General features: G+C 42.2%; 1 protein-coding gene across 2 annotated transcripts; it reads left to right on the top strand.

The window, feature by feature from the left end:
- The first annotated feature begins 3,931 nt into the window (after positions 1-3,931).
- On the top strand, positions 3,932-27,943 carry LOC139652490 (C-terminal binding protein 1). 2 transcript variants are annotated; one of them, XM_071529589.1, is made up of 12 exons: positions 3,973-4,023; positions 4,109-4,166; positions 15,344-15,498; positions 17,516-17,660; positions 19,082-19,185; positions 19,640-19,742; positions 20,439-20,563; positions 21,098-21,187; positions 22,217-22,347; positions 22,780-22,907; positions 23,739-23,853; positions 24,717-27,943. In XM_071529589.1, the coding sequence occupies exons 1-12, from the start codon at positions 3,973-3,975 to the stop codon at positions 24,910-24,912; spliced, it is 1,401 nt and encodes a 466-aa protein (XP_071385690.1). In that variant the 3' UTR covers positions 24,913-27,943. The 2 variants fall into 2 exon arrangements, with proteins under 2 accessions (XP_071385691.1, XP_071385690.1); XM_071529590.1 differs by having other exon boundaries at positions 3,932-4,166.

The following is a 27,943-nucleotide window of genomic DNA, read 5'->3' on the forward strand; positions in this document are numbered from 1 at the left end:
CATCTCCTCCCTCACTCATAATACAGTATGTGTGAATATCACAGCTCGGTGTGCCCACATGCAAAACTGGGGTGTGCACTTAAATAAACACATTATAAGGCAGCGCAATCTTTCCATCTCTCCTCCTTTCCTTTCCTCCCCTCCTTCTCTCCTCCTTTCCTCACCCTTCCCTCGCTCTATCCCTCTTCCACTCCTCGTCTTCCTTCACGAGCAGTGTCACATATTTTACAGATCATTACATGTTCTTGCCTTCTGAGGAACATTTGTTCTTGTCATGTCTCCTTCCCTCTCCCTCTCCCCCTCCCTCTCTCTCTCTATCCCCTCTATCTCTCCTTCTCTATCTCTCCTCTTCCCTTTTCTCTTTCTCCTGCGAGTCCAGATAACGTCTCTCTGCGTCTTCTCTGTCCTTGTTTAGAAGCAGGGAATATGTTTTGTGTTTCTCGCGTCTCTCCCCGGGGAATATTTGTGTCTTGCACGCAGGAGATGGTTGGAGTGAAGCTGGCGTCGGCCTTGTCAACGCAATATTTGTATTTATGGCTTCTCCCCATTGCTGACTCGAGATTTTTTCAGTTTGAATTGTGTGGGAGCACCGCAGCCGTGAACTCAATAACTCAAGAACGATACACGATAGAACATTTCATACTTAACACTGCAGGTTCCCCCTATAGAGTAGATGATCTGATTAGATTTTGGACCTTGCTGCATACATTTGCATATTAATGAGGAATAACTTTATTCAAACTGCTGTTAACTCCTTAAAGGATAATTCTGGTTATTTTCAACCTGGGCCTTATTTTCCTAGTATTTGCCTAGTTTTTCCGAGTGATTAAATTTTCAACACAATCAGTCGTCATGATGGCAAAAACTAGGAAAATAAAGCTTGAAAATAACCACAATTATCCTTTAATGCTCTAAGATACGGAGTTCATGTTAATATCACCCATGTGTTATGTGAAGACAAGCATGTTCACATAGAAATATGCTAATCGGTGCATTAATTAGCGTAATTAATGACCTCATTAGCATAACTGATTATGATTAATATGTCACGGTGATTATGGCGGGACATTAAAGGTTTTTAAAGGTGATTATTAAGGTGTGTGGCTTAGATCCCCATTTTTAGAAGCACATCCCTGCTGGCTTTGGATTAAATCCTGCCAGAACCTTCTCTCCTGTTTTCCCTCCTCTGTCTCCCAAAAAAGAAGAAAAAAAAAAAACCGCCAGGTAGAGTGAACAGACGATTTTCCTTTGAAGAAAAAAAGGTTATTTTGAAGCTATTTCTGCTTTATTAGCCAGGATTATAAAGTGGAGAGGGACAGGAATGATGGGAGAGAAAGGTTGGGTGATAAAAAACGACAAATGTCATGAGCCAGATGCGTGCCCACAACTGTTTACCTGCCCCTCTCCCTCTTTTGAAGTTTGAACAAGTCGCACACTGGCTGTCTGTGACATTTACAATAGTGACAATGTGATGTAACCGTCCCTGGCGCTGGTAAGCCAGGCCAGGCTTGGATGTTTGGTGTTTCTGAGACCGGTTATATCATGGTGGTTACCAAGCGGTCAAGTGCAGATAAGAATATCTGCGACGTCACCACTGCAGTGATAAGTGGAGACTGAGCATGTTGTTTGGGCCTGAACCAGACAAAAGCACAGAGGTGGGAAGCAGCAGAGTACATGGAACAGGAGTAGAAGTGTGATTATAATGTGATACGGCGATAATGAGAGTAAGACAGAGCCCATATGCTGATTATGTTAATGCGATTATGCCCTTTGTCGGAGCGAGCATAATTCCCCTTAATAGACACCAGTTAGGACATATATACACCTTAGTTGCATTTCTTGAACTATGGTCAAGTTTTGCATGTGCTCAGCATGTGCTTAAGTAGAGGTGGAAGGAAAATGTAGTCTGTACTGAGCTGGACCAAGATGGCAAGCGGCAGGAGTCAAAACATTTGCAGTTTGGAAGAGATAGTTTATGTTACACATGTTGCAAGACATGGATATCATGCCATTTTTAGATGGGCATAAGCACTGAAATGGACAAAAATCATTTTTAGACAAAAGTCAGAAAACCTTGTATTTGTCAGAACTACTGACCGACTGGAAAGCACTGAAGGCTGCATACATTACAGCTAAAAATTAAAACTTGACCAGTGGCTCTAACCCATACACTGATTCAATCATGTAAATCACGCTCGATCATGTAAATTGCTTGATTGGACTATTACAGTACTGGCCACTGAGAACACAGTAATCAGATTACAGATTACAGTTTCTGAAAAAAACTGTTGATTACTTGTTGGATTACTCTGAAACATATTTGAAGGGAACAGGGCATTTAGATTTTGAGATTATAGAAACATCTTGCAATAAAGGGTAAAAAATAGCTATAGAAAATGATAATAACACTATTCAATTTACAGTCTTTAATTTGGAATACATTTTTTGTTCACCTGCATATTTCATGGATTTTGGAGGCAAAGTCACGTTACCGATTATAATGTTAGTAATTTGTAACAGATTGCAGTTTGAAAGTAACCTTACCATCCCTGCCCACACAAAATAAATGTAATACCCTGAATAGCATTTTAAATATTTGATCTGTAATGCAGATGAAGGGAGTGTTTCATCTACATTACACTGAAACCGCCTTAAAAGTTGACACATCATTTAAAATGGACACATCATTTAAAATTGACACATCATGAAAAGTTGACACATTAAAAGTTGACACATCATTTACAAGATAAGATGAATCATCCACATGTTGTTTTTCCCTCAAATATTCAAATATATTCAGCTGCAGTTTTGGCAAAGTCTGTCAGACCCAAACACACATTTAAATACACTGAACCATGATTGGAATTCAATTCTACCAGTCGGTGGTTTCGAAAATCAGTTCAGTCCTTCTTTGGTGGTGTAACACTTATATTTACATGTTGTTTATTCCAAAACATATTGTTACGCAACAGCAAACTGGATAGAAGAAGAGTGGAGGGGTTGTACAGTATATTAGTTCAAGTATTTGTATGAAAATGGAATACAAATACTTTCAGCAGCTTTGGCTCCATAGGAACTGCTGTAGATCATTTTGGAAACTCACTGTTTAAATACAATACATTATTTAGTACTATCTGCTGATTTTAATAGTTATTAGTGATTGTATTAACTTGATTATTTGCAAGTTTGGAGGCCAACATATTTTGATTTGAGAACTGAATTTGTATAATTAGAAACAACACACCATTAACTGTGAACTTGCTAAGAACAACATTCAGCAATTAAGGTTGTCATTATTTATTCAACACTGGTTATAGATTCATTTTATTTATAACATTTGTTTGCTTATTACAGTTCAGTTTAATGAGCTTTATGTGTCCTATATCAGTCACACCAAGTTTTCCCTCGCCTGCTACAGCCTTGTAATTGCATAACTCTTCTTTCTTTTTCTTTTTTTTTCTCTGTCGTCTTTCAGGAAACAAAAGATGAATTTTGGCCAGCTTTAGCTCCTCCCCATTCCTGCTCTCTCTCTCTCTTCTTTTCTTGCAGCCACCCCTCTCTCTCTCTCTCTCACACACACACACACACACACTCTCTCTCTCTTTTTTTTTCTTCCCCCTGTCTCTCTTACACTCTCTTGCTCTCCCGCTTCCATAAATGCAGCGGCGCTTGCATTCTGTGTGTGCACACGTTTGTGACAGAGCGAGAAAGAGAGAGAGAGAGGGCGAGTGAGAGAGAAAGAGAAAGAGATTTGCTGTAATAGAAAGTGAGAGAGGGAGGGAGAGAGAGAGAGAGAGAGAGAGAGAGGTAGCCGGAGACGGTAGGTAGGGAGGGAGGGAGGTGGGGGAAGATAGATAGAGAACGAGAGAGAGAGAGAGAGCGAGCGAGCAGAAGGGGACGGAAGGGAAGGGAGGGGAGGGAGTGAGAGAGAGAGAGAGGGAGAGAGAGAGAGAGAGAAAAGAGGGGGAGCACATGTGTATGCTTGTCACTAAGGGGCTGGGAGAAGGACTAAGGGAAGCGAGGTAGCTGGCCACAGCCGCCATATGCTGACTGGATTCCTGTTCATGTCTGCTGTGAGAAGACTGTAGGTTTCTGTTCTGCGCTGGCCGGCCGGGGAACACACACCATGGGAAGCTCACATCTCCTCAACAAAGGCATGCCTCTAGGTAAACAACTAGCGCTCTGCTTTTATGTGGGAACTGTGTGTGTGTGTGTGTGTGTGTGTGTGTGTGTGTGTGTGTGTGTGGAGGAGAGGAGGGAGGAGGGGGTAATGCGTGCGTACGTGCGCGTGTGTGTGTGTGTGCAGATATTTGCGAGCTCAGTGTACATTATTCTGCCTTCCTCTCCCCTCCCCCTTCTCTCTCTCTCTCTCTTCTCTTCCCTCTCTCCTTTCCTTCTTCTCCTCCCCCTCTTCTCCCCTCTCTCTCTCTCTGTTTCTCTCCCTCCATTATCTTTTTCATCTGTGCATTTTGCTCACCCTCTCACCACACAAGAATGGCTAGCCTTTTCTCTAGCTACTCTCTCTGTCTTCTGTGTGTGTGTGTGTGTGTGTGTGTGTGTGTGAAGGAGCAAATCTCTGCTACTGAAGGCTGCTTGAACACCTCCATTTGTGGAGACAGAAATAGATCTCTCTCTCTTTCTTTCTCTCTCTCTATCTATCTCTCTCTCTCCTTCGAGGGCTAGCAAGGACATGACACATATTTCCCTTTCATTGTGCTTCTTTACGGAGAGAGGTTGCCTTTACACAAGCGCACACACACACACGCACGCACGCACGCGCGCACCCACACACACACACACCGAGAAACATGCGCACACACACAGAGGAAGTCAATAGACACACATGTTGAAGTGTACACATGCACACACACACAAGCACAATCACACACGGATGACAGATCTATGATAGCGACAGGAAAAGACTATTCTAGAAAATGGGAACTAGGTAAGGCTCTTAAGGAATTGTGAAGGGTTGTGTGTGTGTATGTGTGTTGTGTGTGTGTGTGTGTGTGGGGGGGGGGGGCTGTAGATTGTAATCTGTGATGTCATCAACAGGCTGCGGGCTGTGTCAAAGATTAGAGTCGTGGCTCTGATCTTCTTCTTTTTTTTCTCGCTCCGGGAGAGACTTCTCCATGTTCGCCAAACTACGCCGAGGAGTCCCAAGGTCACGGGAATAACGGATGTGAATTAGGGTTTAGGGTGGATTTTCTCTTTTTAAGGCAGACCGGCACAAATCACTTCAACAGTCAATACTGTGACACCGATCTGGTCTTTCAGATCTATTTCGGCTCACGGTGAAGATCGTTGAACATGTAACGCCCGTTTGGAAATGGTTCGGTCGCCCCCGGTGACTGATGGATGTCGCTGACTCCCGTCTCGGAAGGCAGGGGTCCTTTGATCCGTGAGCGTTGAGTCATGTCTGATCTGATTATCAAGGCCGGCTAAGTGACAGAGACGCATGTCATCCACCCCACCTCCCGCAGAGATCAGATTGGCTAGATAAAAGACCTAAGCATAATCTCATTGGTCAGTTCAAACCCATTTGTGTAATTTGATTGGTGTATTTGAATGTAAAGAATGATCTGATTGGCTGATTAAAAGGTATAAATTAAATAGATTGTGTAATTAATAGCCCTTGACCAATGTCAGGCTATCCAGATTGTACTGACACCTTGTTTCATTGGATTCATTGTTTACATGTATGAAATTACTCAGAAGTTTCAGTTCTATTTGAGTAAGTTAGGTTACCCAAGTCCAGTTAATATAAGCAGAGTATAATAGTCATATTGACAAATGGACCAAAACGGTACATATCTATTAAAAAAAAAATCATTCAATATCTCTGACATATAGAGGTTCCAGTCCGTAAAAGGCCCATCAGACGTAGCATAATTTGTTTATACTTTGCACTATCAATCTCTTAAGATTAAATGTCACTTTTTTCAAATGGTGGATATCGCATTTTTTAATAAAGGTCAAAAAATGATGTGGCTGCATATAAACTATGTCACAGCTTTGGATTTTAACTAGACTAACGCAGTTTTTCATCAAAAATTTAAAAACTATAAATGTGGACCCCAGTTTGGGAACCGCAAATCTATAGCACAATAACTGACTCATAGCCCTAATAATCCATTAATAGGATGCATTTACTCTTATCCAAACTGACCCCAATCCAATTGAAACTTCAAAGTGATTGTGACTTTCTTGTGCATATTAACAGTTAATCCAATATAACGGCCCGATTACTATACAGTAATCCAGTTGCAGCTTGTGTGTAAATGCAGTCAGTGTAGTCTCCTGTAGTCTAAGTGTTGTTTAGGCCACTGGTTCTCAACCTTCATGGCTCGTGACCCCTTAAAGCTAAGCAGTGTATACTTGCATTACAGGCTGCATATGCAGAGTGGTGAACAGAACACCAAAGAATGATTTTCCATTTTCAGGTTATGCAGTTTGCAGTTTGATTAATTATCAAAGGCCTAGAGTCTGAAATCTATTCAGTATTTAACAAGAAAAACAAACAAAACTGTGTATAGTAGAAATATGTATTTTCCTATCCCATAAATCATCTCACAACCCCCTCAACTCCTTTTACAATGGCTACCAATGTATTCCATAGCTTTATTGAATCATCGAGAGTTACAATATCTGCAATCCAAGCAAAAAAGGAAGAGGAATTATCAGAACATTGAAAAGAAGTCTGTACACACATACACAAGAGTCTGTTCTGGCTGAGGAACGCTTTGGCACGAAAGACTCTGCTGGAACCAGAATTACTATCAGCAAACCTTTGACTCTAAGCTGGCCTCCCAAACCAAGCTGCTGCCAACCTGTTAGCTTGTCTGCTTGGCGTCTCCTTTGTCTGTTTTGCTAGCGGTGTCTCTGTAATGGGAACAAAAAGCTGACAAACCTGAAAAGACTTGCTGATACAGTACCTGCAAATTAAGACCTTGTCGGAGTGTAAGTGTGTGTGTGTGTGTGGGGGTGAGAGAGATTTCTATATTTATGCTTGCCTGTTGTGTGTGCATGCATGTGTGTGTGTGTTTGTGTTTGTGTCCATGTGCAGGTGCATGTGTGTGCAGTTGTGCACATATCATATATCACTGCATGTGTCAAGTCAACCTGCATAGTGGTATGTGCTGAGAATGCACCTGCATGCCTCTGTGTGCGGGTGTATTGAAAGGAGTGTGTGTGTATGTGTTTGTGCGCAGGCAAAAGAATGTGTGTGTGTATGTGTGTGTGTTCGAGTCTTTCATGAGGGATGGAGGACTGGAGGAGAGGGGTGTGTCTGTTTTCTCCTCTTTCCTCCATGGGAATTGAACCGTGGGCAGAGAGGGAGGGAGAGAGAGAGAGGGAGGGAGAGAGGGAGAGAGAGAGAGAGAGAGAGAGAGGGAGAGGGAGAGGGAGAGGGGGAGAGAGAGAGAGAGAGAGAGGAAAATACACTGCAGACTGTGTCAAGCTCTACCTGGGCGTTCAAGTCTTCTTTAAGCTTATGCAAAGATATTTAAGATATAAAACAGCTTCACCCACTGCTAAACAGTTTGGAGAAAAGGGAGGGACAGTTTGCAGAAAAGAAACGGCAAAGAGAAAGGGGGAGATAGAGAACGCCCGGGGGGGAGATCGAAATGATAGATGGAGATCTGGAAACGAGGAAAAGGAGAGATGGAGAGACTGGGGGATCAACACAGAGAGAGCGAACGATGTAGAGACAGACGGATCATGTATGAGAAACCTGGAGGAAAAGGCAGGACAGATAGGCTTTTTGCCACGCCATGTTGCTGCGTGCCATGGTAGCCAGGAGCATCATAAATCAGCCCTGCTGTGGCTCGCTGGCTGGTTGCTACAGCAGCAGGCTGCTGACTGATCACAGGTGCCGACAGCAACGCTCTTCTCCTCTTTTCTCCTCTCTCCTCCTTTCCTCTCCTTTCATTTCCTTTCCTGTCCTCTGTCTTCCTCTCCTCTCCTCTCCCCTCTTCTCCTCTGCTCTCCTCCCCTCCTCACTCTTCCTCTCCTCTCCTCTCCTCCTCCCCTCCCTTCCTCTCCTCTCCTCTCCCCTCTTCTCCTCTGCTCTCCTTCCCTCTCCTCCTCCTCTCCTCTCCTCCGGTGGTTACACAGCGATAAAAATACAATCACATTGTATCTGCCGCCTGGATTTGTTATCTGCCAGGTTCAACCCAGTTTCAATTCGGTTAGGGAGAGACTGAAAGGAGATTTAATTCCAGCAAGCGAGTTTTCTTCGAAATTCAAATACCAAAAGACATTTGACATCAGGAACTTGTGTGGGTATCTTTATAAATAATTGAGAATGAGTGCTGTGTGGTAGTAAATTAATTGTAGTTTGAATGGGTTGAGTTGACACCAGCTTTGATCGCAACGCATCTGGAATCTGGCAGGCCTAATACATGTGTTAGACAGCTCCATATTATCTTATTCAGTCTTGGTCTATGGCCTATAGTGTCTGAGAAGCGCCAGTCTTAAAACGCATGTCATTTTCAACACATGTTAATAAAACACATTGACAAAACATATGGTGTTACCAACATATGTTTTGTTGTAATGTAACACACGTGTGTCACACCAAACTAGACACACACATGTGCTGGGAATGAAACATCCTTTTTTTTAAGAGTGTAGGAGCTTGCTGTGACGTATTATCTTTGATTCTGCTGTTGAGGTCGAACCCAGGGACTTCCAAGCTTTTTTTTTTTTTGGCAGATCGCTCGGCATCGATGCTGGCAGACTTCCCAGTGGCCCGTACGTTTAAAACACACGAAAATCACTGATCTTTGACATTGTCTGTGTTGACTGACAGTGCAAAAACATTGTCTCATTCCTCCGAGGGATAAAAAAAAATCCAGCTGCTCATGTGAGCTGGTCAGTGACAGCTGGATACAGCCGGGCTGTGAGGCTTTCCCAGCGGCCCGCATGCGGTCCAACAGTCATTGGCGGTTGCTTTTTCCATCTGTAAACGTCAGTCAGATGGCATTGGTGTTATTTTAGTTTGATTGCAAATTTTCCAAGGGAACCAATTTTCATATCGGGGGACATGATTTAGTCTGCCAACCCCAACACTGCAAAAACTGACAAAATAACCGTTGTTTTATCTTGTATCCAGACTTATCAAGCTTATTTTAGGATTTGTTTTAGTGAAATAATCTTACTGCACTGGCAGATAATGCAGTTTCAACCACTTTTTTTCAGGATAATGTAACTTGTTTCTGGACTTTACTTGGTAAAAGTGAAATTGTCTCGGAAAAAGCTTCTTGTTTCAAGATTTTGATGTTGATTTCTTGATAGAAGTCATATTGGCATGTATCAAGTGAAATTTATTGAAACCAGCAAGATTATCTGCCAGTGCAGTGAGATAATTTGACTAAAAATATAATGAAATAAGCTTGATAGGTCTGGAAACAAGTTGAAATCACTTGACAACTTATCATTTCTTGCAGTGAAGGTTTGGAAAGGCTTAAGACTGTGATACACAAGCAGAATTATGTTACTATGCAGATGGACAGTGTTTTTACATAACAATTATTACCAACAGTACTTTTCTTTTGTTTTCTTTTCTTGACTTTGCCCCGGTCGCCACTTGCTGTTCCTATTATCGTCAGAATCGCCCCTCTGCATTGCCTCAGACTGTTTACCGTGCATCTTGGCCTTGTGAATCTGAAACAAAGGGTGGTTTGCAGAGAAACTGGATGGATGGCGAGAGCAGCAGTGGAGCTGTGGCACCCAGTCACCCGACCCTGGGGCGAGAGAGGGGGAGCAGAGAGAGAGAGAGAATGGATGACTATTGAATATAATGAGAGACACAGAGAGAGAGAGAGAGAGAGAGAGAGAGAAGAGATGGATGAGGTTTTTGCCGTTTAGGACTAAGCAGAGTGAGGGAGAGTATGGATTGAATTGAACATAATGAGAGATGTAATGAGCGTTTAACATAATGAGAGAGACAAAACAGATGAAATGAAAGACAGGTGAGAGAGACGGAGAGATAATGGGCAGTTGAGTTTGTGCAATTTAGGACTAGACAGAAAGAGAATGGATTATTTACAATGTGGCACTGTTGTGTGTGTGTGTGTGTGTGTGTGTGTGTGAGGGAGAGAGACTGAAAGAGAGTGGATGAGTATTTTATTATATAGCACTACTCAGCAGCCAGTAGTGCTGGTCCTCCCAAGGTCATGCTTGGTGTTGGAATGAGAGCTATTTCCTCCCTCACTCTGAGTGTGCTGGAGAAATGTCTGGAATCTGTGTTACTCTCCAAAATCTCCTGATTCACTCCACTTTCCCATTAGGACGATTAAGGATGGTTTTCATACAGCGGTTTTTGCTCAAGTGGACTCCATATCTATACTATTACACACACACACACACACACCGATTCACAACCATATCTCTGTCACTCCCTTTGTACTCAGCTATTTGTGCTCAATGACCAGCTGATATTGACCGTATGGAAGATGAGTCTGTAGGCCAAAATAGAGCGTGACACCTACAGGCAAGTTACAACAAGTTACAATGAAGGGTGTGTTGTTTAAAAACAATATAAACTGGTTTTATATCTTTTTTTATCAGTCCAGCATGAACTCTTAACAGTGCTTTCTGCTGCTGTTGAATCACAATTTCTCAGCTATGCACCATTGATTTGTATTGATGTGTAAGTGCAAAAGCCTCCAGGCAGATCCTGTTACGGACAGCTAATGTTTTACCAGGCTACATGAGGCTTGGTGAGCAGGCTTTGAGTTTCACCTTATTGGCGCAGGCCTGCCTGAACTGTGGGGCAGTTTCTTCAGATCAAGTTTCTTTTTCTATAATCTGACTATGCTGATAAAAAGAACATACTGAAATTGAGTGATAGATTGAATTAAGTTGCAGGCTAGCTTGGCAGCATTTCTGTCTTATTTCCGTCTTATGAGTTCTGCTAAAATGCCTGTTAGGTTCTTTGTTGTCAAAGGAAAGTGCAATTTATCATTGTTCAAATTTTCATTAACACAGTGAAGGCAGGCAGGAAGACTGGAGAGAGAAGGCTGACAGAAGTGACAGAGACAACAATGCCACCGCTGCTAGAGAAAATGTGACCGAAAAAGGAAACCATTACATTTTAGCCTAATTTCCCCTTAGAACATGAAACAAATCTTTGCCTGTTGTTTACAGTCAGTGCTTTTATCCCAATTAGAGCATCCGACTACAACATGCTTTACCCAAAAGTGGGGCCAAATATTTTAGACATTTAGTTGACACTCCAACACAGAGCGATAACTGATTACAATTGCTTACAATGAGTGAACAGGCAGGTATCTTGACCGGTCTGACAGACACATGACTGTTGATGGACATACACTAATGATGATGGCTAATGTGGGGATCAAACTTGTGACTTTGTGGTTGCAGGATGATCTGTCTAACCTTGAGCCCCCCCCTGCTGCCCAAAACCACATAGATCCAAAACCAAAAATTACACCAACCACCACTGCCGCCAAATATTATAATAGGTGCAACACTACAGCATGGCATGAACCAGATTCAAATGCATGTAGTCGCCGTATATAAATATCTTCCCCAAGCACGCACACTGGCTCACTCAACTAGCAGAGAAAACCACTAAGAATCTGTGTGAAGAGAAAAAACACCATGAATGTAAAGACTATGCTATATGTATAAATATTCCTTTTCTAAAAAGTAGTAATATCCAGCTAAGTGTCTTGCTGTACATGCATGCTCTTTTTAAGTACCACTCTGCTTCACATTTAAACACTCACACTCACTCACTCCTGGGATCTGCCCAGTACAACCACAGTCTTCGCCTCCTGGCCACTGAGCAGCTCCTCTGGATCAGATGGAATGAAAAATCCAGCCTAAAACATTTAACACTGTTTAAAAAAAATAACTGCTATTGGCAATGTAGCCTGCATTTCTGGGTTCATTTTGTTGTTTGGTGGTGTATTTTTCTTATTCCTGTGGATAACAGGCCAAATGTAGACAACATGACATCATGCTGAGATATTTGCAGCGCAGCTACAGTGGAGTGTGTTTGCAGAATCTAAAGCATCAGTAAACATTCAACATTTTGGTGTCAATTCCTCAGAATCTAAAGACAAATAGCTTCTTTTTAGACCGTTTTACACTGACAGTCAACAATCAAACAGGGAGAAATCCATCGTAGAAGAGGCAGAGAGACCAATTTCTCCACCAACAGCAGCCTCAGTAGACCAGAATGCAGTGCAGCCACAAGACATGATGCGTTTTAACAGACTCTTCCTTTTTCTAGACTGGAAAAACTTGCTGTCTTCCTGTTACTGTGCTATCACTATCGCTATCGCGCTCTCCACCTGCATGTACTGAATGCAGCAAGTTCAGGCCCGTTCTCTGGGGGTTGTATAAAGGCATTCTGGGAAACGTAGGAAATAACTAACTGAAGTAGAAGTAGACGAGGCAGGTTGAGGGAAAGTGGGTACACCAAAAAAGTAAATTATAACACTTCATCAACTCCTGGAATGCATTGAACATCCCAGATTGAGTATTTATAATGAGAATATCTGAGGGTGGAATGTTCCTTTAAGTGACTTGATGTTAGATTTTCCTAACTAATTTGAGGGAACTGAACCACCAAACTTCTAGCCACAAGCCTGATTGTCTAATATTTAGTCTACTGCTACCCTCTACTCTGAGATCCTTCACATTCAAAAAGTTGGAGAGACCCTCAAATACTGAAGTTGAAATGGTTTAATGATTTGCCTCCCCACTTATCATGTTAGCTCACGCAATTGGAAAAACAGCCTGAAACTGGGGGGGGGGGGGGGATGCCAAATGTGTTCCCATCTTGGAGGTCGGCGGCATGAAAAAGTTTTCGAAAGTTCCCGGAATAGTTTCAGCGAAATGACAGAAACGGTTTCTTATTGGCGATGTCAGCCTGCACAGAGGGAAAACAGTCAGAGATGAGCGACGGGAGCAGTGAGCATCAGCAGAGACAGGCACAAGTCTGCAGTTATTTCTTCTGCAGTGTTCTAGAGAGCTGTCAAAACTTTTTCATGTCAAGGATTCCCAATTAGATACACATTGTCTCGTCTTTCCTCCGTCTCTGGCTGTCTTTCAGCTGCACTGGCCTCAGTCAGTCAGTCTGCCTGTCAGACATCTGAATGATTAACCCCTCAGTTATTCTTTAGAGAGAGATGGAGAGAGAGAGAGAGAGGTAAAGAAAGACAGATCCAGGCAGAGCGAAGGCGGATGGCATCTCCTGTTTCACAAACGATCCTTCTCGATCCTTCTATACATAACGACCAGTTTTGGTTCAAGAGATTTCAGTTAAGGAAAGTTCAGGAGACCTACAAAAAAAAAAAAAAAAAAAGAAGATTCACCCACCAACGCTCTTGTTAAGCCTGAACAAATGGCCCGCTGCTGAGGCCGTCTGGCGCGTCTGCCATGTTAAATGCCACTTATCCTGCGGTAAGGCCTCGCGCTCTCGGGGTAACGGTGAGGAGATGATTTGATAAACCCGCCTGTGGAAAGATGGAGGGTGGCTGCTCTTTCTCATTTAGTGACAGGCTTCAGTTAGTGGCTGTCTCTCATTCTGGAGACACAGATCTTCCCACCTGGTTTGAACGGCTTTATCTTAACAAGTTATTTAGTGTCATATTCAGCCTTCACAACGTATTTTTTTCTTAAAACAAGATAAATTCTGCCAAGGAGGTGAGAAAACTCCACCTGTTTCCAATGCAGTTTCACTTGTTTCAGGGATTTTTTTTTTTTAGAAATGAGTGTCCATGTCTTGAAACAAGTCAGAATGAGTCAGATCAATGCACTAGAATCAAGTTTCAAGAAAATGAAACTTGATTCTACAAAATTCTTGAAACAAGTTTATTTGCATTGAAAACAAGTGAAATTATCAAACCCCACTTGCAGATTTTTTCACCTATTTTATGACTTGTTAAGATTTCTTTTGCAGTGTACCTACCTATCTACTAATATTTTGACCTACCTACCTACTAGGATAAGAAATTCACTTTTTTTCAGAGGACATCTTTTTGCCACAATCAGATTTTTAGGGCCATTTGGTCCTTTTTGGGCAATTTTTTTTCCAACTACACATTTGCGTTGCATATTAGCAAATAAACACTCAGTTTGTACCGCTAAGATTTGCTTTGTGTAAATCGTAACATACCATCACGTAAACAGTGTAACAATCTGAGACATTTTCTACTGCCTCAGGCTGTGTTGCTCAGTTTTTTTCTGATCCAAAAAATGCTAAATCTTTTCACCCACAATGCACTGGAAAGAATCTTCTGACAGATAAATAGATAGATAGATAGATAGATAGATAGATAGATAGATAGATAGATAGATAGATAAACATTATTAATCCCCAAGGGGTATCCAGTATTCACATTTATGCGTAAATATATGAAAACTCAATGAAAATTAAAATGTGAACAGGGTGAAATGCAAAACATGGAATTCCTAATAATCAGCAGTATTCCTCTTCGATTTTAATTTCACAGCCATTTTATGACCTTTAAAGTGCATCTTCCCTTTTTTTCCGACCCTGCTACCTACCTATTCACCTGCCTACCTACCCAATATCTACCTAACTACCTACTAATTGTCCCACTTGCCTACCTGCTTACCCACTTACCGCCTGCTTCAAGCAGTCAGTCAAAAGTACATAGAAAAAAAAAAACAAACAGCCATGAAAGATGACCTCTCAAATAGCTGTGCGGCAGATAGACAACTGCTCCAGGAAATTATTTTTTTCCCCCTACTGTCACAGTTGTCATAGCGACTGCGTCAGTCCGATGACGAAGCACAAACATTATGGGATGCAGATGAAGGAAGAAATCATCCGCGCCCAGCAGGAATCTCATATCTTTTTGCAGTAGTTTTCTCATTATAACTGACAACTGACATCAGCTCCCGTCTGTGTGAAATGTCTCCTGACCCTGCGACTGAATGTATTTATTATAAAAGATCTGATAGAATACGACGGGAAAAACACCCGGTTTGTGTTAATTACTGAGAAGTTGATGCAAGGTTTCCTAGAAGACGCAGATGAAATGGAGGATCTCTGCTTCTCTGTGGGAGATTAATGCCGTTGCATTATGTAGATCTTTCATCTCTGCAGTATGGAATCGCCATGCTGATTTCCTGTAATGCTACACTGCCTCCAACTGTGCTGTTATTATTTTCTGTCCCTCTTGCTCTCTCTCTCTCTCTCTCTGTTCCCCTTCATCTTGCTCTTTCTCTCTCTCTTTCCCCTTCTCTCTCTCTCTGTCTCTCTCACAGTCTGTCCCTCACACACAAAAAGTTTCTCACTCACTCTCTCTGTCTTCTGTGTGTGTGTGTGTGTGTGTAGGCATCAGGCCGCCCATCATGAACGGGCCCATGCACCCGCGCCCCCTGGTGGCGCTGCTGGATGGGCGCGACTGCACCGTGGAGATGCCCATCCTGAAAGACGTGGCCACCGTGGCTTTCTGTGATGCCCAGTCAACGCAGGAGATCCACGAGAAGGTAACACACCGAACAGCATAATTTAGCGCGCGCACACACACACACACACACACACACACACACACACACACACACACACAGTGTAGCCTCATATCCTGACCTGGGAATGACAAGATTCCAGCTTGAATTTTGGTCAAAAAGTAGTTATTCTTAAAATGTAGCTCAAGTTTGAACCTTAACCTTAAGATGGTTAAAGTAATAATCCACATTTTCATATAAATAAATGGCCGTTTTGCTACTCTGATATCACTGATTGATATAACACAATAATGATTCAACCTATATCCAGGTCATGAAAGCTTTTACAGTACATTTGCTTTTCAAAACACCTGGTGTCTGGTAGGTCTTTCCTTGGAAAGTGATGCATTTTACATTTCCAGCAGCAGCAAAAGCAGTTTGTTTGGAATAAATAGAAGAAGAAGTGGGTAGTTAGCATGAGCAGCGATAGCTACCATGGCTGAACAGACAAAGAAAAGAGCGCCACCTACAGAAACTCAAACTTCATCAACAGAAAATCCAAGGAAAAAGAAGTCACAGTACTGGACACACTCTTTGATTGACAGGTGATCTTTGGGAAATGCAGTGCAGAAACACCACTCGGCACCAAAGGTGTCACCCAATTAAAGGAGGATTAGCACTTTAATACAGTATTAGTTTTAAATATGGGACGTGAAAGCCTTAATGTTCCACTTCTGAACTCCACAGAAAACGCAAATCACAAGCCAAGAAAAAATTAAAAGACAGGACATAGAAAAAAAACAAAGAAAATGAGAAGGAAACAACAATACAAAACGGACAAATAGAGATACTGGGAGGAAAGAAACAAGAAAGAATGAAAGGAAGAAAAATGAACGACAGGACAGAGGGCAAACTTGAAATCGGGGTCAGGCTGGGATCTTGCTAAGCACAACCCACAGCCACTATGGACTGTAAATGGGTTTGTATGTCTGGCATGGTTATGTCTCATTCTGGGTGTCTGCCAGGCACACTCTCTCTGTGAGCGCGCTCAGTAGGCCACAGCGTGGGAGAAACAGATGGCTCTCTCTCAAACGCTCTCTCTCTCTCTCTCTCTCTATCTCTCCCCGTCTCTCTATTAAGCAGCCACCTCATTGTCTAATTAAAAAGGCTTTTTTTTTATTGTAATTGAACCGCATGTCATTTTCATACTCACACACACACACAAAGAGGGAGGGTTGGCAGAGTAGAAAAAGATTACACCACAAACTGGAAAAACCAATTAAAAGGTGAGGACAGATGCTGAACCTGTTTTCACACACATACCACACACACACACACACACCGATATCACCTTTCTACGCGATAATCAAGTTAACCGCTTTTATCATATTTCCTTACCAATAAACTCAATAAACTCTCATCCTGGTTATGAGCAACTGAGAATCCCACGAGAAAGTGATACCTGCTGGGAGCCAAGGTAGTTAAACACATACACACCTTACCTTGTCTACTGTTGATTCCTGTGTTCTATACAAGCTCAGTTTCCATGGCAATATTCAGAATATGCTGTCAATCCATGTAGGCAGGCATACTCAGGATCAGGATATGGAGATGAGACAAACAGCACATGCACAAAAGGACATTGAGCACACACACACACACACACACACACACACACACACACACACACACACACACATACAAACGCTCCACTCCTGATTTAAGCCTTTCACTCCATTTGTCTGTATTTATTCATAAAAAAAGTATGAGAATTGAAGCACTACATTATCTGATCAGAGCAAAGACACACACACACACACACGCACACGCGCACACACACACACACACACACACACACACTATTACACACTATTTTCTTCCTGAGTGTCTATGCACAGGTGGTAAATGAGGCTGTATAGGTGTTCATAGACCACATCATTTCCCTGATGAGACACACAGAAAACCAATTCCTCTCTCTCTCTCTCTCTCTCTCTCTCACTTAACAAACTCAACCTGTGTGTGTGTGTGTGTGTGTGTGTGTGTGTGTGTGTGTGTCCAGGTGTTGAATGAAGCTGTTGGAGCGCTCATGTACCACACCATCACTCTGATGAGAGAAGACCTGGAGAAATTCAAAGCGCTGCGCATCATCGTCCGCATCGGCAGCGGCTACGACAACATCGACATCAAATCTGCCGGGGACCTGGGTGAGACGAATGAAGACACACACACACACACACACACACACACACACACAGAGCAGTTGAGAGGCTGTACTGGTCATACTTTGAGAACAGTTTGTTGAGAACATAGAGACTAAAATCATCAAAGTGCTTTCCGGTACGTTTTAGCACACACTATGTTGAGTGGGAGTAGGTGACTAGCATTATCCAAATTAGAAGACTGAGATTTTATTAATAAAAAAGTTGTTGGTGGGATTTTTTATATGGCTTTATATGGATTTTAAAAAGGAAATATCATTAACTCACTATAGCTGATGTAGCCATGGTTTATTTTTTGAACAATTTCAGGAGAGCTGCACAGTGATTTTTAGCTGTATGTATTTTCCACCCCCGCCATGTTCACACCCTGTAAACAGGGAAACTAGTCCCTGGTAGTTCAATACAGAATGCTATTTTTGTATATTTTGTGTAAATTTGACCAATCTCCTACACACAACTGCCAGACTTAGCTGCATATAATTTAAAATGACTTACCATTTATCTTTAGAGCTGCTTAAAGTGCTCATTTTCCACCTTTTGAGATAATGCTAGTCACTTACTATACAATCACTCTGGGATTGTATAGCATAGTGCAGTGATTCTCAACCTTTTTCATGTCAAGGACCCCTAATTTAGTCCACATTAGAGCCACGGACCCCCAATTGATGAGATTTTGTCTCTCAGACCCAAATCTGAGAATATTTTTATTGCTAGATATGATTTTGTCTGATTTTGTCCAGAATTCTATATGACTATCTCTATTGTAGGTAGAGAGAAAACAGTGATGATCAAATGATCAAAACAGTCATTCTCCTACATTCTCTAATTGTTTTAACTTCTTGTAAATTAAATAATGGTGAAGTTTAGCAATTCATGAATTTGCTGGGGACCCTCTGGAACCCCCTCAAGGACCCCACGTTGAGAACCACTGGCATAGTGTATGCTAAAGAGTTAGAATGGAGCAAACAATCTACCAAGAACACACAGATGATTTTAGTCTATATTCTCATCACTTAACAGGTAAGCTGAGCAACGGGCCAATCTTCTAAAAACTTGGTGTATTCCATTATCTATTTTTATTACCAGCTAACTTAGGCATTACCAAGTGCAACATGCCAGTAATATTCACAGAAAAAAACTGACTGACTTCCCTCTCTTTTTCTCCCCCAATCAATATAGCTTCCGCTAAAGCCCATCTCTCTCCTCCAGCTTTACTAACTTCCCTATCTTCTTCTACCAAGAGGCTCTGCTGTTTGCGACATGCCGGCGGTATTTGTAGAGAAAAACTGCTGACTTGATGTTCTCACCCTGCACTTCTCCACCAAAATAGCTTTTCACCAGACCTCATCTCCCTCCTCCAATAGCCCAAGCTTTCCCTAATCCTTATCTATTCTCCGGTCCAATAGGCATTGCTGTATGTAATATGCCAGCAGCCTCGGTGGAGGAGACGGCCGACTCCACGCTGTGTCACATCCTCACCTTGTACCGACGCACCACCTGGCTGCACCAGGTTAGTGATAAAAGAGACTGAAATGAATTGGAACTGATTTAACTGATGAATTATTTAGAGCTGCACAGATAAAAGTGTCTAAATGGATATTGCAAGTTTAGTTTCCGCAATTAATAATCATAGACTATTGGCATATCAGTAGTATTGAAACATTTAATTTCTTTTAGAATGATTGCTGCAGTTGAAAATAGTCAAAACATTCATATAAGTTGCAGAAAGTGCAGTAAAATAATGTGTTCCTCAAAACAAAAAAACTATCAATCAAAACATATAGCAAAAATAATAAGGATTTTAATTTTAGCCATACTTATGTTAAGTCATACTTATGTTATATGTTATTGACTGAATCACCTTGATCTGTGCTCTTTTTTTGTCGACTTTTGTCTAGCTGCTATTTGCATATTAATTGTGCATTATTATTCATGTTGTATGGTGTTAATTATCTGTCTGCCAGGCTCTCCGGGAGGGCACGCGGGTCCAGAGCGTGGAGCAGATCCGAGAGGTGGCATCAGGAGCCGCGAGGATCAGAGGAGAGACACTGGGGCTAATAGGGCTCGGTAGGTAGAGCGCTCACACATACACACACACACACACACACACACACACAGAGGCTCAGGGCAAAACTGCCCTTGAAAATTCATGAACTAAAAAATCGGGGCAGAAAAATGCCCCCGATAATTAGGAGCACCCGTTTTTACATTTCACCCTGTTTCACCCAGGAAATCTGGTCAAATAGGCATTTTCAATTTGTCCGTCTTTCAAATCAGCATGAAATATGCCTCATCACTAACACCTACTGACAATATTCTTAATTGTAATTTCTATGTTAGTTTTGACTGATATAAAGAGCTCAGTTTGGATGGAGGTCCAGATTTAAAACATTGTCAGTGAGGTTGTTGCTGAGGAAGAGTGATGAAGTTTTCCATCAACAAGCAGTTTTCTCTGTCGTTTTGGGAAGTTTTGTCTCTAGCTCAGCTAAATTGGCTTCCCAAGGAGTTACTGCCAATAAAATATAAGCGGATTAACCAGAGGCAGAATGCAAATCTCCTCCCTGCTCTGTCTGGGAGCTTTTTCTGTAATAATCAGCAGACTTGTGTAGCCAGAGCATTATGTAATTTGTGGAATGCAAAAGTCGAAAAAGGGAGTATGAGGCACACACACAAAAATGTTGACTATCGTGTTTTTTGTGCTGTTTTAATGGGTATTCATCTGTGTGTGTGTGTGTGTGTGTGTGTGTGTGTGTGTGTGTGTAGGTCGTGTGGGCCAGGCGGTGGCCCTGCGAGCCAAGGCCTTTGGCTTCAGTGTGATTTTCTACGACCCTTATTTGGCCGATGGTGTAGAGAGATCTCTGGGACTACAGAGGGTCACCACACTACAGGTAACACACACACACACACACACACACACACAGTATATCAGGTTACTTGAGGGGTATAATTAAAGTAATGTAGGGTAGGGACGCTTTGTCATTTACGGGACATTTGAAAATTGAAGACAAGCAAGTTTAACTACCTTTTCATTCAAAACACAACACACTCACTCACTCTGAATCCCTATTAGCACTATGAAGTTATTAATTCTTAACCATTTTGCACTCTGCTGACTCCTCTGCCTATAAAAGTCAACATGGCTAACATCATTAAAGACACACAAAAATGCAAACTAGATGTTTAGATTTGGTTCACAGATGATCTAAAAACATTTGATTTTGTTGGAAATCATGAGCGGAGGACGGGTGTGTGTGTGTGTATGTGTGTGTGTGTACACCACTGCTATGTTTTTTCTCACTCAGCTCCGCCTCTCAGTGTGTATCTAATACAAATCGGCCTCTGCAAAATCCCTGCAGATGCAAGCAGTGATATGAAGTGTAAACAGAGGATCGGTGTGTGTTTGTGTGTTTGTTCCTGGCCAGGACCTGCTCTTCCACTCTGACTGCGTCTCCCTGCACTGCAGCCTGAACGAGCACAACCACCACCTGATCAACGACTTCACTATCAAACAGGTAGCGGGGCAACAGCAGCACACACACACACACACACACACACACACACACTTGAATGTTTTATTTATCCCTACATCAACTGCAAATTCACAGGCCATAAATATTAAAGAGGCAGATATCCAGGGAGGCCCACTGGCTACATACAGATGAATGAAGTCACATTCTCTGTTGCATGCACTGCAAACAACAACTGATACTCAAGAAACACACGCAGCCTGAAGCCAGTTTTCATCAGTACTTAAAGACACTGAACCCTTATCTGCTCCAAGAGCTGCAGCTTGACTCTGGCCTCCCTGGAGGGCGGGTGAGCGAAAAAAGAATATCCCAATGTGGATCAATAACACATCACATACAGTGTATTATTAGGCTGCAGTAGCTTCTGCTGCACTGATGACAGAACAGGAGAATAGATGGAGACTTCTAGGATTACAACAACCGTATAAGCTCTTACAAGTGCATATAGGTATGTTTTTGTCATAATGGGACTCTTTACATGTTTTTGTTTATGTCTGTGTCTGTTTACATAAAGCTAATGATGCTTTCTGTATCCTTAAAGTCACAAGGAAATGGCATTTTGAGGGCATCTTGCTTCCATAACTTGATGTATTTCCAGTTGAAACAGGATATTAGGGTGGGACATAATGTAGGGAGCGTTCATTCAAAAGTGTAAACCCATTGAATATCAGTTTATGAGAGAAACAGTTTTATTTGATAGGAGGGGTGGAGGGGCAGGACTGTTCAAAAATCTGTGATGGTTTTATTGGTATTTTATTATAATTTTTATTTACGCCTCCTGGTACAGCATGAAGTAATCACTAAAGATACACTGTTTTCCAGGAAGCAAAAGTAATGGGATTTTAATCTGAAAATACAAGAAAATATAAATTTAATATCATAATTTTGTCATTGATTGTTAAAAAGGTGTATATTATACATGGACAATTTGCCAACAAGGGTTTCATTGTGAACATAACAAATAACTCGCATTTACTGTGTGTGTGTGTGTGTGTGTGTGTGTGTGTGTTACAGATGCGTCAGGGGGCCTTCCTGGTGAACACGGCCCGGGGGGGTCTGGTGGATGAGAAAGCCCTGGCTCAGGCCCTGAAGGAGGGCAGGATACGTGGAGCGGCGCTGGACGTTCACGAGACAGAGCCATTCAGGTGAAACGCTCAGTGTGTTTACATGCAGATTAATATTCTGACAGGATTAGAAAATTGCTGTGAATGAGATTTTAGGGTGCAGGGTGTTTTCCTCTACAGAAAAGTGGAGCACAGTGTGGAATACCTGCGTCACATATGGGATGGCATGAGATTCCAGTTCAAGGGGTTTCAAAGAAAAAACTAATAATTCCTCCATCACAACATAAAAAAGTACAGATGTTCTCTTCTCTAATTTAACTGTGGCTGTCAGTGACAAAATGAAACAGAAAACAATCTGAAAAATAGTGCAGAGTTTAGACCAAAAACCCCAAATAAATGTATTTGGAGCTCATTTTGCAGCGCAAGAAAATGTGTAAAAAGTCAGAGAGGGTGAATAGTTACATTTTCAAATATAAATAAGTGTACTGATGTGTGTGTGTGTGTGTGTGTTAGTTTCAGCCAGGGCCCGCTGAAGGACGCCCCCAACCTGATCTGCACCCCGCACGCTGCCTGGTACAGCGAACAGGCCTCGCTGGAGATGAGAGAGGAGGCTGCGAGGGAGATCCGGAGGGCTGTCACAGGTATCACACACACACACACACACACACACACACACACACACACAGACACACACACACACACAGACACACACACACACACACACACACGTTGGGGCAAAATGTGACCGTGACTCTGCTGAAAAATGTAACAGAGCTTTAAAAAGAGATATTTTTAGGAGGCTAAAATATCAGAGTGTTCTGCTGCCATCGAGCATAAAACATCCTTCCTATTCTTTTAGTAGAGAGGGATTTAAAGGCCTTTCACTGTCTCTCTTCCATTCCCTCCACCCCTCCCTTTTCTCTCTCTCTTTCCATCCTCTCTTCTCTCTCACTCTCCTCTCGCTCTTTCTCTCTGTCCTGTTCTCTTTCTGTTACCTCTCCTCTCCTCTTGTGGTTTCCCCTCCGCCTCAGTATTTTTCCAATAGCCTGTTTATTCTTCATATAAAATATGGTACTGTCTCTTCCCACATTATATGGCTCTACCGAAAGCATTAGGCCAGAGATAACATTATAATCCGCTTTTGCAGAGGGAAAGGGAGTCTTTTTGCTCTCTCTCTCTCTCTCTCTCTCTCTCTCGCTCTCTCTCTCTCTCTCTCTCCCTCTTTCTCAGATGTTAGATAAATGCAGTGGGCTTAAAAAGTAGGATATCTGCTTTGAAATGTAGTGGTGTAAAAGTAACCAGTTCCCCATTGTGGAATGTAGAATATTAGTATTATAATTATATTAATGGACAGGTAAAATTACTTTACCACTTTACTCAAGTACAGCACTTGAGTTCACTTACCATCCTCGATTGTCTCTCTCACTCCCCCTCTCTCTCTCTCTCTGTCTCTCTCTCTCTCTCTCTCTCAGGTCGAATCCCAGACAGTCTGAAGAACTGTGTGAATAAGGAGTTCCTCACCCAGACCAACCACTGGGCAGGAGTAGACCCAGCAACCGTACACCCTGAGCTCAACGGGGCTTATAGGTAAATAACTGACAAAAAAAAAAAAAACATATACAGGATTCCTGCACACAGAAAAGCTCTAATAGTCAGTGCAGTCTGAAAAATATTTTTTTCCAAGCCTGGGAAAGTTAAAGAATATGTTACATATCCAAAAGGTTTTCAAAATGTCTCGGAAATTTAGAATTTGAACTGACAAAGACCAATGTTAGTAAGGTAGAAATGGTAGCAGATATTTTTCTTTCTTTCCCAAAGGTAATTGGACAAAAACACAGAGCATATTACTGCCACATGGTCTAGCTATGGCCTATTACTTAATTTGCTTAATTACAATTAATTTGTGTACAGAGTAGTATTGCTCACAGATTAGTAATATTACAACCAACTACAGAGCATAATAGAAGTAGTACATCAATCCATTACCTTATCATTGAGTAGATAAAGAGGTCAGCCAGGCTTATAGGACAATATTAGCCAATCACGTTGCATGAATCAGATTAGTAATGTTAATACAAGCCAACCACAGAGAATGATAGAGCTGTCACACCAATCATTGGGCTAGAGTAGCATCCACTCATACCTCAGGACACAATGGCAAAAACACTTTCCTTTGTTTGTTTGTTCATCTGTTCGTCCATCACACTCCTGACACTGCTGATTGGTTTTTGATGAAACTTGGAGGAATGACAAGATGACAAATTTGTTACTGATCGACACAGTGGGCATGTGCATCCTTGATGTGGGACGACATCTTTCCTGTTGTCCTGTTTCAGCTCTAGTTTTAATGACTCTCTCTCTCTGTCTCCCACCCTTTCCTCTCTCTCTCTCTCTCTCTCTCTCTCTCTCTCTCTCTCTCTCTCTCTCTCTCTCTCTCTCCCCCCTTCCAGGTACCCTCCAGGAGTGGTGAGCCTGGCGGCGGGCGGCCTCCCCCCGCCTGTCGAAGGCATCGTGCCCAGTGCCGTGCCCATCACACACACCCTCCCGCCCGCAGTCACACACCCTCCCCACGCCCCCTCGCCCGGACAAAACACCGTCAAGCCACCAGAGGGCGACAGAGAGCAGCACCCCAATGACCAACTGTAGCCCCACACTCATACACACACACACACAAACACACACACGCCTGCCTGTGTTGCCTGGTAACCGGAGGTTGCCATGGCAACCGGTGTCATAGCGATAAGTTCCCTAGTGACAAGTTGTTAATAGACAGGTTCAGCGTCAGATTGACAGGTTGAGTTCCCAATAGCGATCGATTCACATCTCACTGGCGATTGGTTCTTAGCGGCCAGTTCAAACTCCAAAGAAGAAGAAGAGGAGGATGATGATGATGAGGAGGAGGATAGTTGTCACCTGCTCCAATCAAGGAGCCAGACAGTTGTCCTCTGCTCCAATCAGAAGTCCCGAGACAGACTGACTCATACTGTCGAGGTCGAGGTCTGCTGGATAACAACTATCGTCAAGTTTCAAACTGTTTTCTCTGACGGGATAAAAAAAAAAAAAAAAAAAAAAAGAGAAAATAATAATATCTGTTGATTTGGAAAGAAAAAAGAAAATATTGAATCAAATTCTGCTGTCTTAGACCGTAGTTTGTCCAAAGTTAGGAGGGCGGATTTCATGTCTTTCTCTCTCTCTTTTTCTGTGTCCTTTCCTTAGTTTGATGTACAAGCAAAAGTAGTAGGTTATGAAATGAATGTAACCTGTCTGTGTACAGTTTTTAGACTTACGGCGAGAAGATATTATTTGAATTCCAGTCTTAACGAAAACATGGGTGATGTGATCTCTCAATGTAGCCAAACTGGTCTGAAAAGTAATACAATATCTGTTTTTTTATGTGTCCCCAAATTAACAAGCCCCAAAAAAGAGGCAGCTTTTTGCACACCGTCTCAGGAAATTAAGTTTCCCCCGGTTGGTATATTATTTTTTTATTTTGTTTTAAAATTCCTTTCTATGCCACTTAGTGCTTTGTTTTTTCTACCTGCTTGCCTTTTCGTGTCCCGTTACATTAGAAAAAGAACTTTAACGATAGCTAAAGTCGTTCTAACGTTTGATTTTTGTTTGTTTCGTTTAAGGGGCATGTGATTTTGCTCTTGGGACTTGTGTAAATGTTTCCAAGTTCGACCCAAACCAAGGGGGTTGCGGGAGGAAAGGCTTTAGGGTGGTGGCAAAATGGTATGCTTGGCCGGGACGACTTTATCCCCAGCCTCGATCTCTAATTATGAAACACAGCGGTTAGGTCGATCGCTCTGGAAGACAAAGCAGATCGACCGCGAGGCAATGCATCGCCAAGGAATTTGGATCTGTGAATGCTATCACACTGCTGGCTTACAGATTGATAAATAGTTTGATAAGGGGTTATTATCTTCCTTTGCCTTCTTAATGTCTTTTACAGAAGTCTAACCACCTCTTCCAATACTATACATAGCTATTGTCCAATTCCTTGAAATGTTATCCTGCGGGGTGCAGGGTGAGCACACGAACAAGGTTTACAAAACGACGCACAACATCCACGCATCAGTGTGTTACTTCATGCTACTCTATCAGTATTTTATGGAAGTTGCCCTTCTAGCTATGGAGAAGTCAAACTAACCAGCAGACCTGGCGAAAACAGCAACTGAATACATTTCAAATATTCATTGTTTTGCTTTCAGCCAGCGCCATTTTGGGTCCCTGATTGAAGTAAACGGTTACAAACCTGGATGGATGCAAAATGGTTGCTGTAAAAATTTTAGAGTTTTGAGTTCAGGTGTGTTGGAAGTCCGGCCAAAACATATCTTTCATACTTTCTCTGCTCCTAAACATTTTCTTTAATATATGACAACAGGCTGTACAAAGTGCACACAATTTTCCAAAAGGGAGGAACAACCCACTATTGTGAGCAACAAGCTATATGGCTTTCTACAAAAGCAACAGACGTCATATAATGCACAATGAAGTCAAGATTTCTGAGCAGGATCGCTGTCTGTCACTATAGCATGGCAAAACGTACTGATTTCCAGCTGAGCTAAGTGGTTCTAGTGTGTAGTATCCCTTTAACATTTCATGATGGGTCCTCTCTGAGTATACCGTTTAGCCACCGCCGTGGCCTCTGTGTCTATGTGTACATATGGTGTTCTGCCTGCCTGTGTCAATGTGACTTGGTTGTATCTGTGTCTAAGAAGCAACACTGGGGAGGGGGAGTACGCTCCACAAGGCATCATTACAAAGACTGCCAGCTAAATATACAACTAAACACTATGTAAAAACTATAAAACTGTAGACAACTAGACTTGAGTGTCCAGACTTGCAAATTGTGCCAGTGATCTCTGCCTTTACTGGCAGCGTTCCCACTAAATGAACTGGAGTATGCTGATATTGTTGCGAATGTTCAGTGGTAAATTATCTGCAAATTCACTTTTCTTATTGAATCCAGCATGTGTGTTGTTGAGGTTAGCGGGCGAGCTCAGTGACGGTGCTTTCTGGATCCCCTTCTGCCAGCAGCTGAGTAGTAAAAAAACAGTTCACTGTTGCCTACCTGGTCTTCTTCATGGTGAAGTCGTAGGCGTAGCAATCAGGGATGGAAATTTCACTAGCCAGCAGTGAGTATTTTACAGCCCGGGCTACTGCCAGGTTCTCATTGGCCAGAATTTGACCGGGGTCTAATGCAGATGGTACTGAGGTGACAGCCAAATATCGCTGCCGGGCTCGAGCCCCAAAACCCTTAAAGGAATGCTGGGATATTCTGAATTTCACTCTGTTATTTTCCCCTCAACAGTCGCTGTCGCCGTGTGGGGGAGAAATACTGTGCTGATACTTGCATTACCTGCAGAGCAACTTCTTAGAAATGGTTAGCATTCCCCATTGAAACCAATGGGTGCCACAAACAAAACCAACAGACTAGTTTTCAAAATGTCCAGGTGCTCCTTGAAATTCCATCCCTGGTAGTAACACACAGTCCACTGTTGCCTACCTTGGTCCCCTTTATGGTAAAGTAGTAGGCGTAGCAATATACAGTATACATATTCTATATTCTACGGTAAATATCATTATTTTTGGTCAAAACTGACAACCTGACAAAGATATGTTTGTGACTGTATGCATTTGTATGAATTATTTTAAAAGGAAATAAACTGTGGAA

The sequence above is a fragment of the Centroberyx affinis genome, unplaced genomic scaffold (genome assembly GCF_046629955.1).
Source record: "Centroberyx affinis isolate AG114_WGS23_722 - 3 ecotype Tasmania unplaced genomic scaffold, CSIRO-AGI_Caff_v1 ptg001803l_1, whole genome shotgun sequence".
Lineage (NCBI taxonomy): Eukaryota > Metazoa > Chordata > Actinopteri > Beryciformes > Berycidae > Centroberyx > Centroberyx affinis.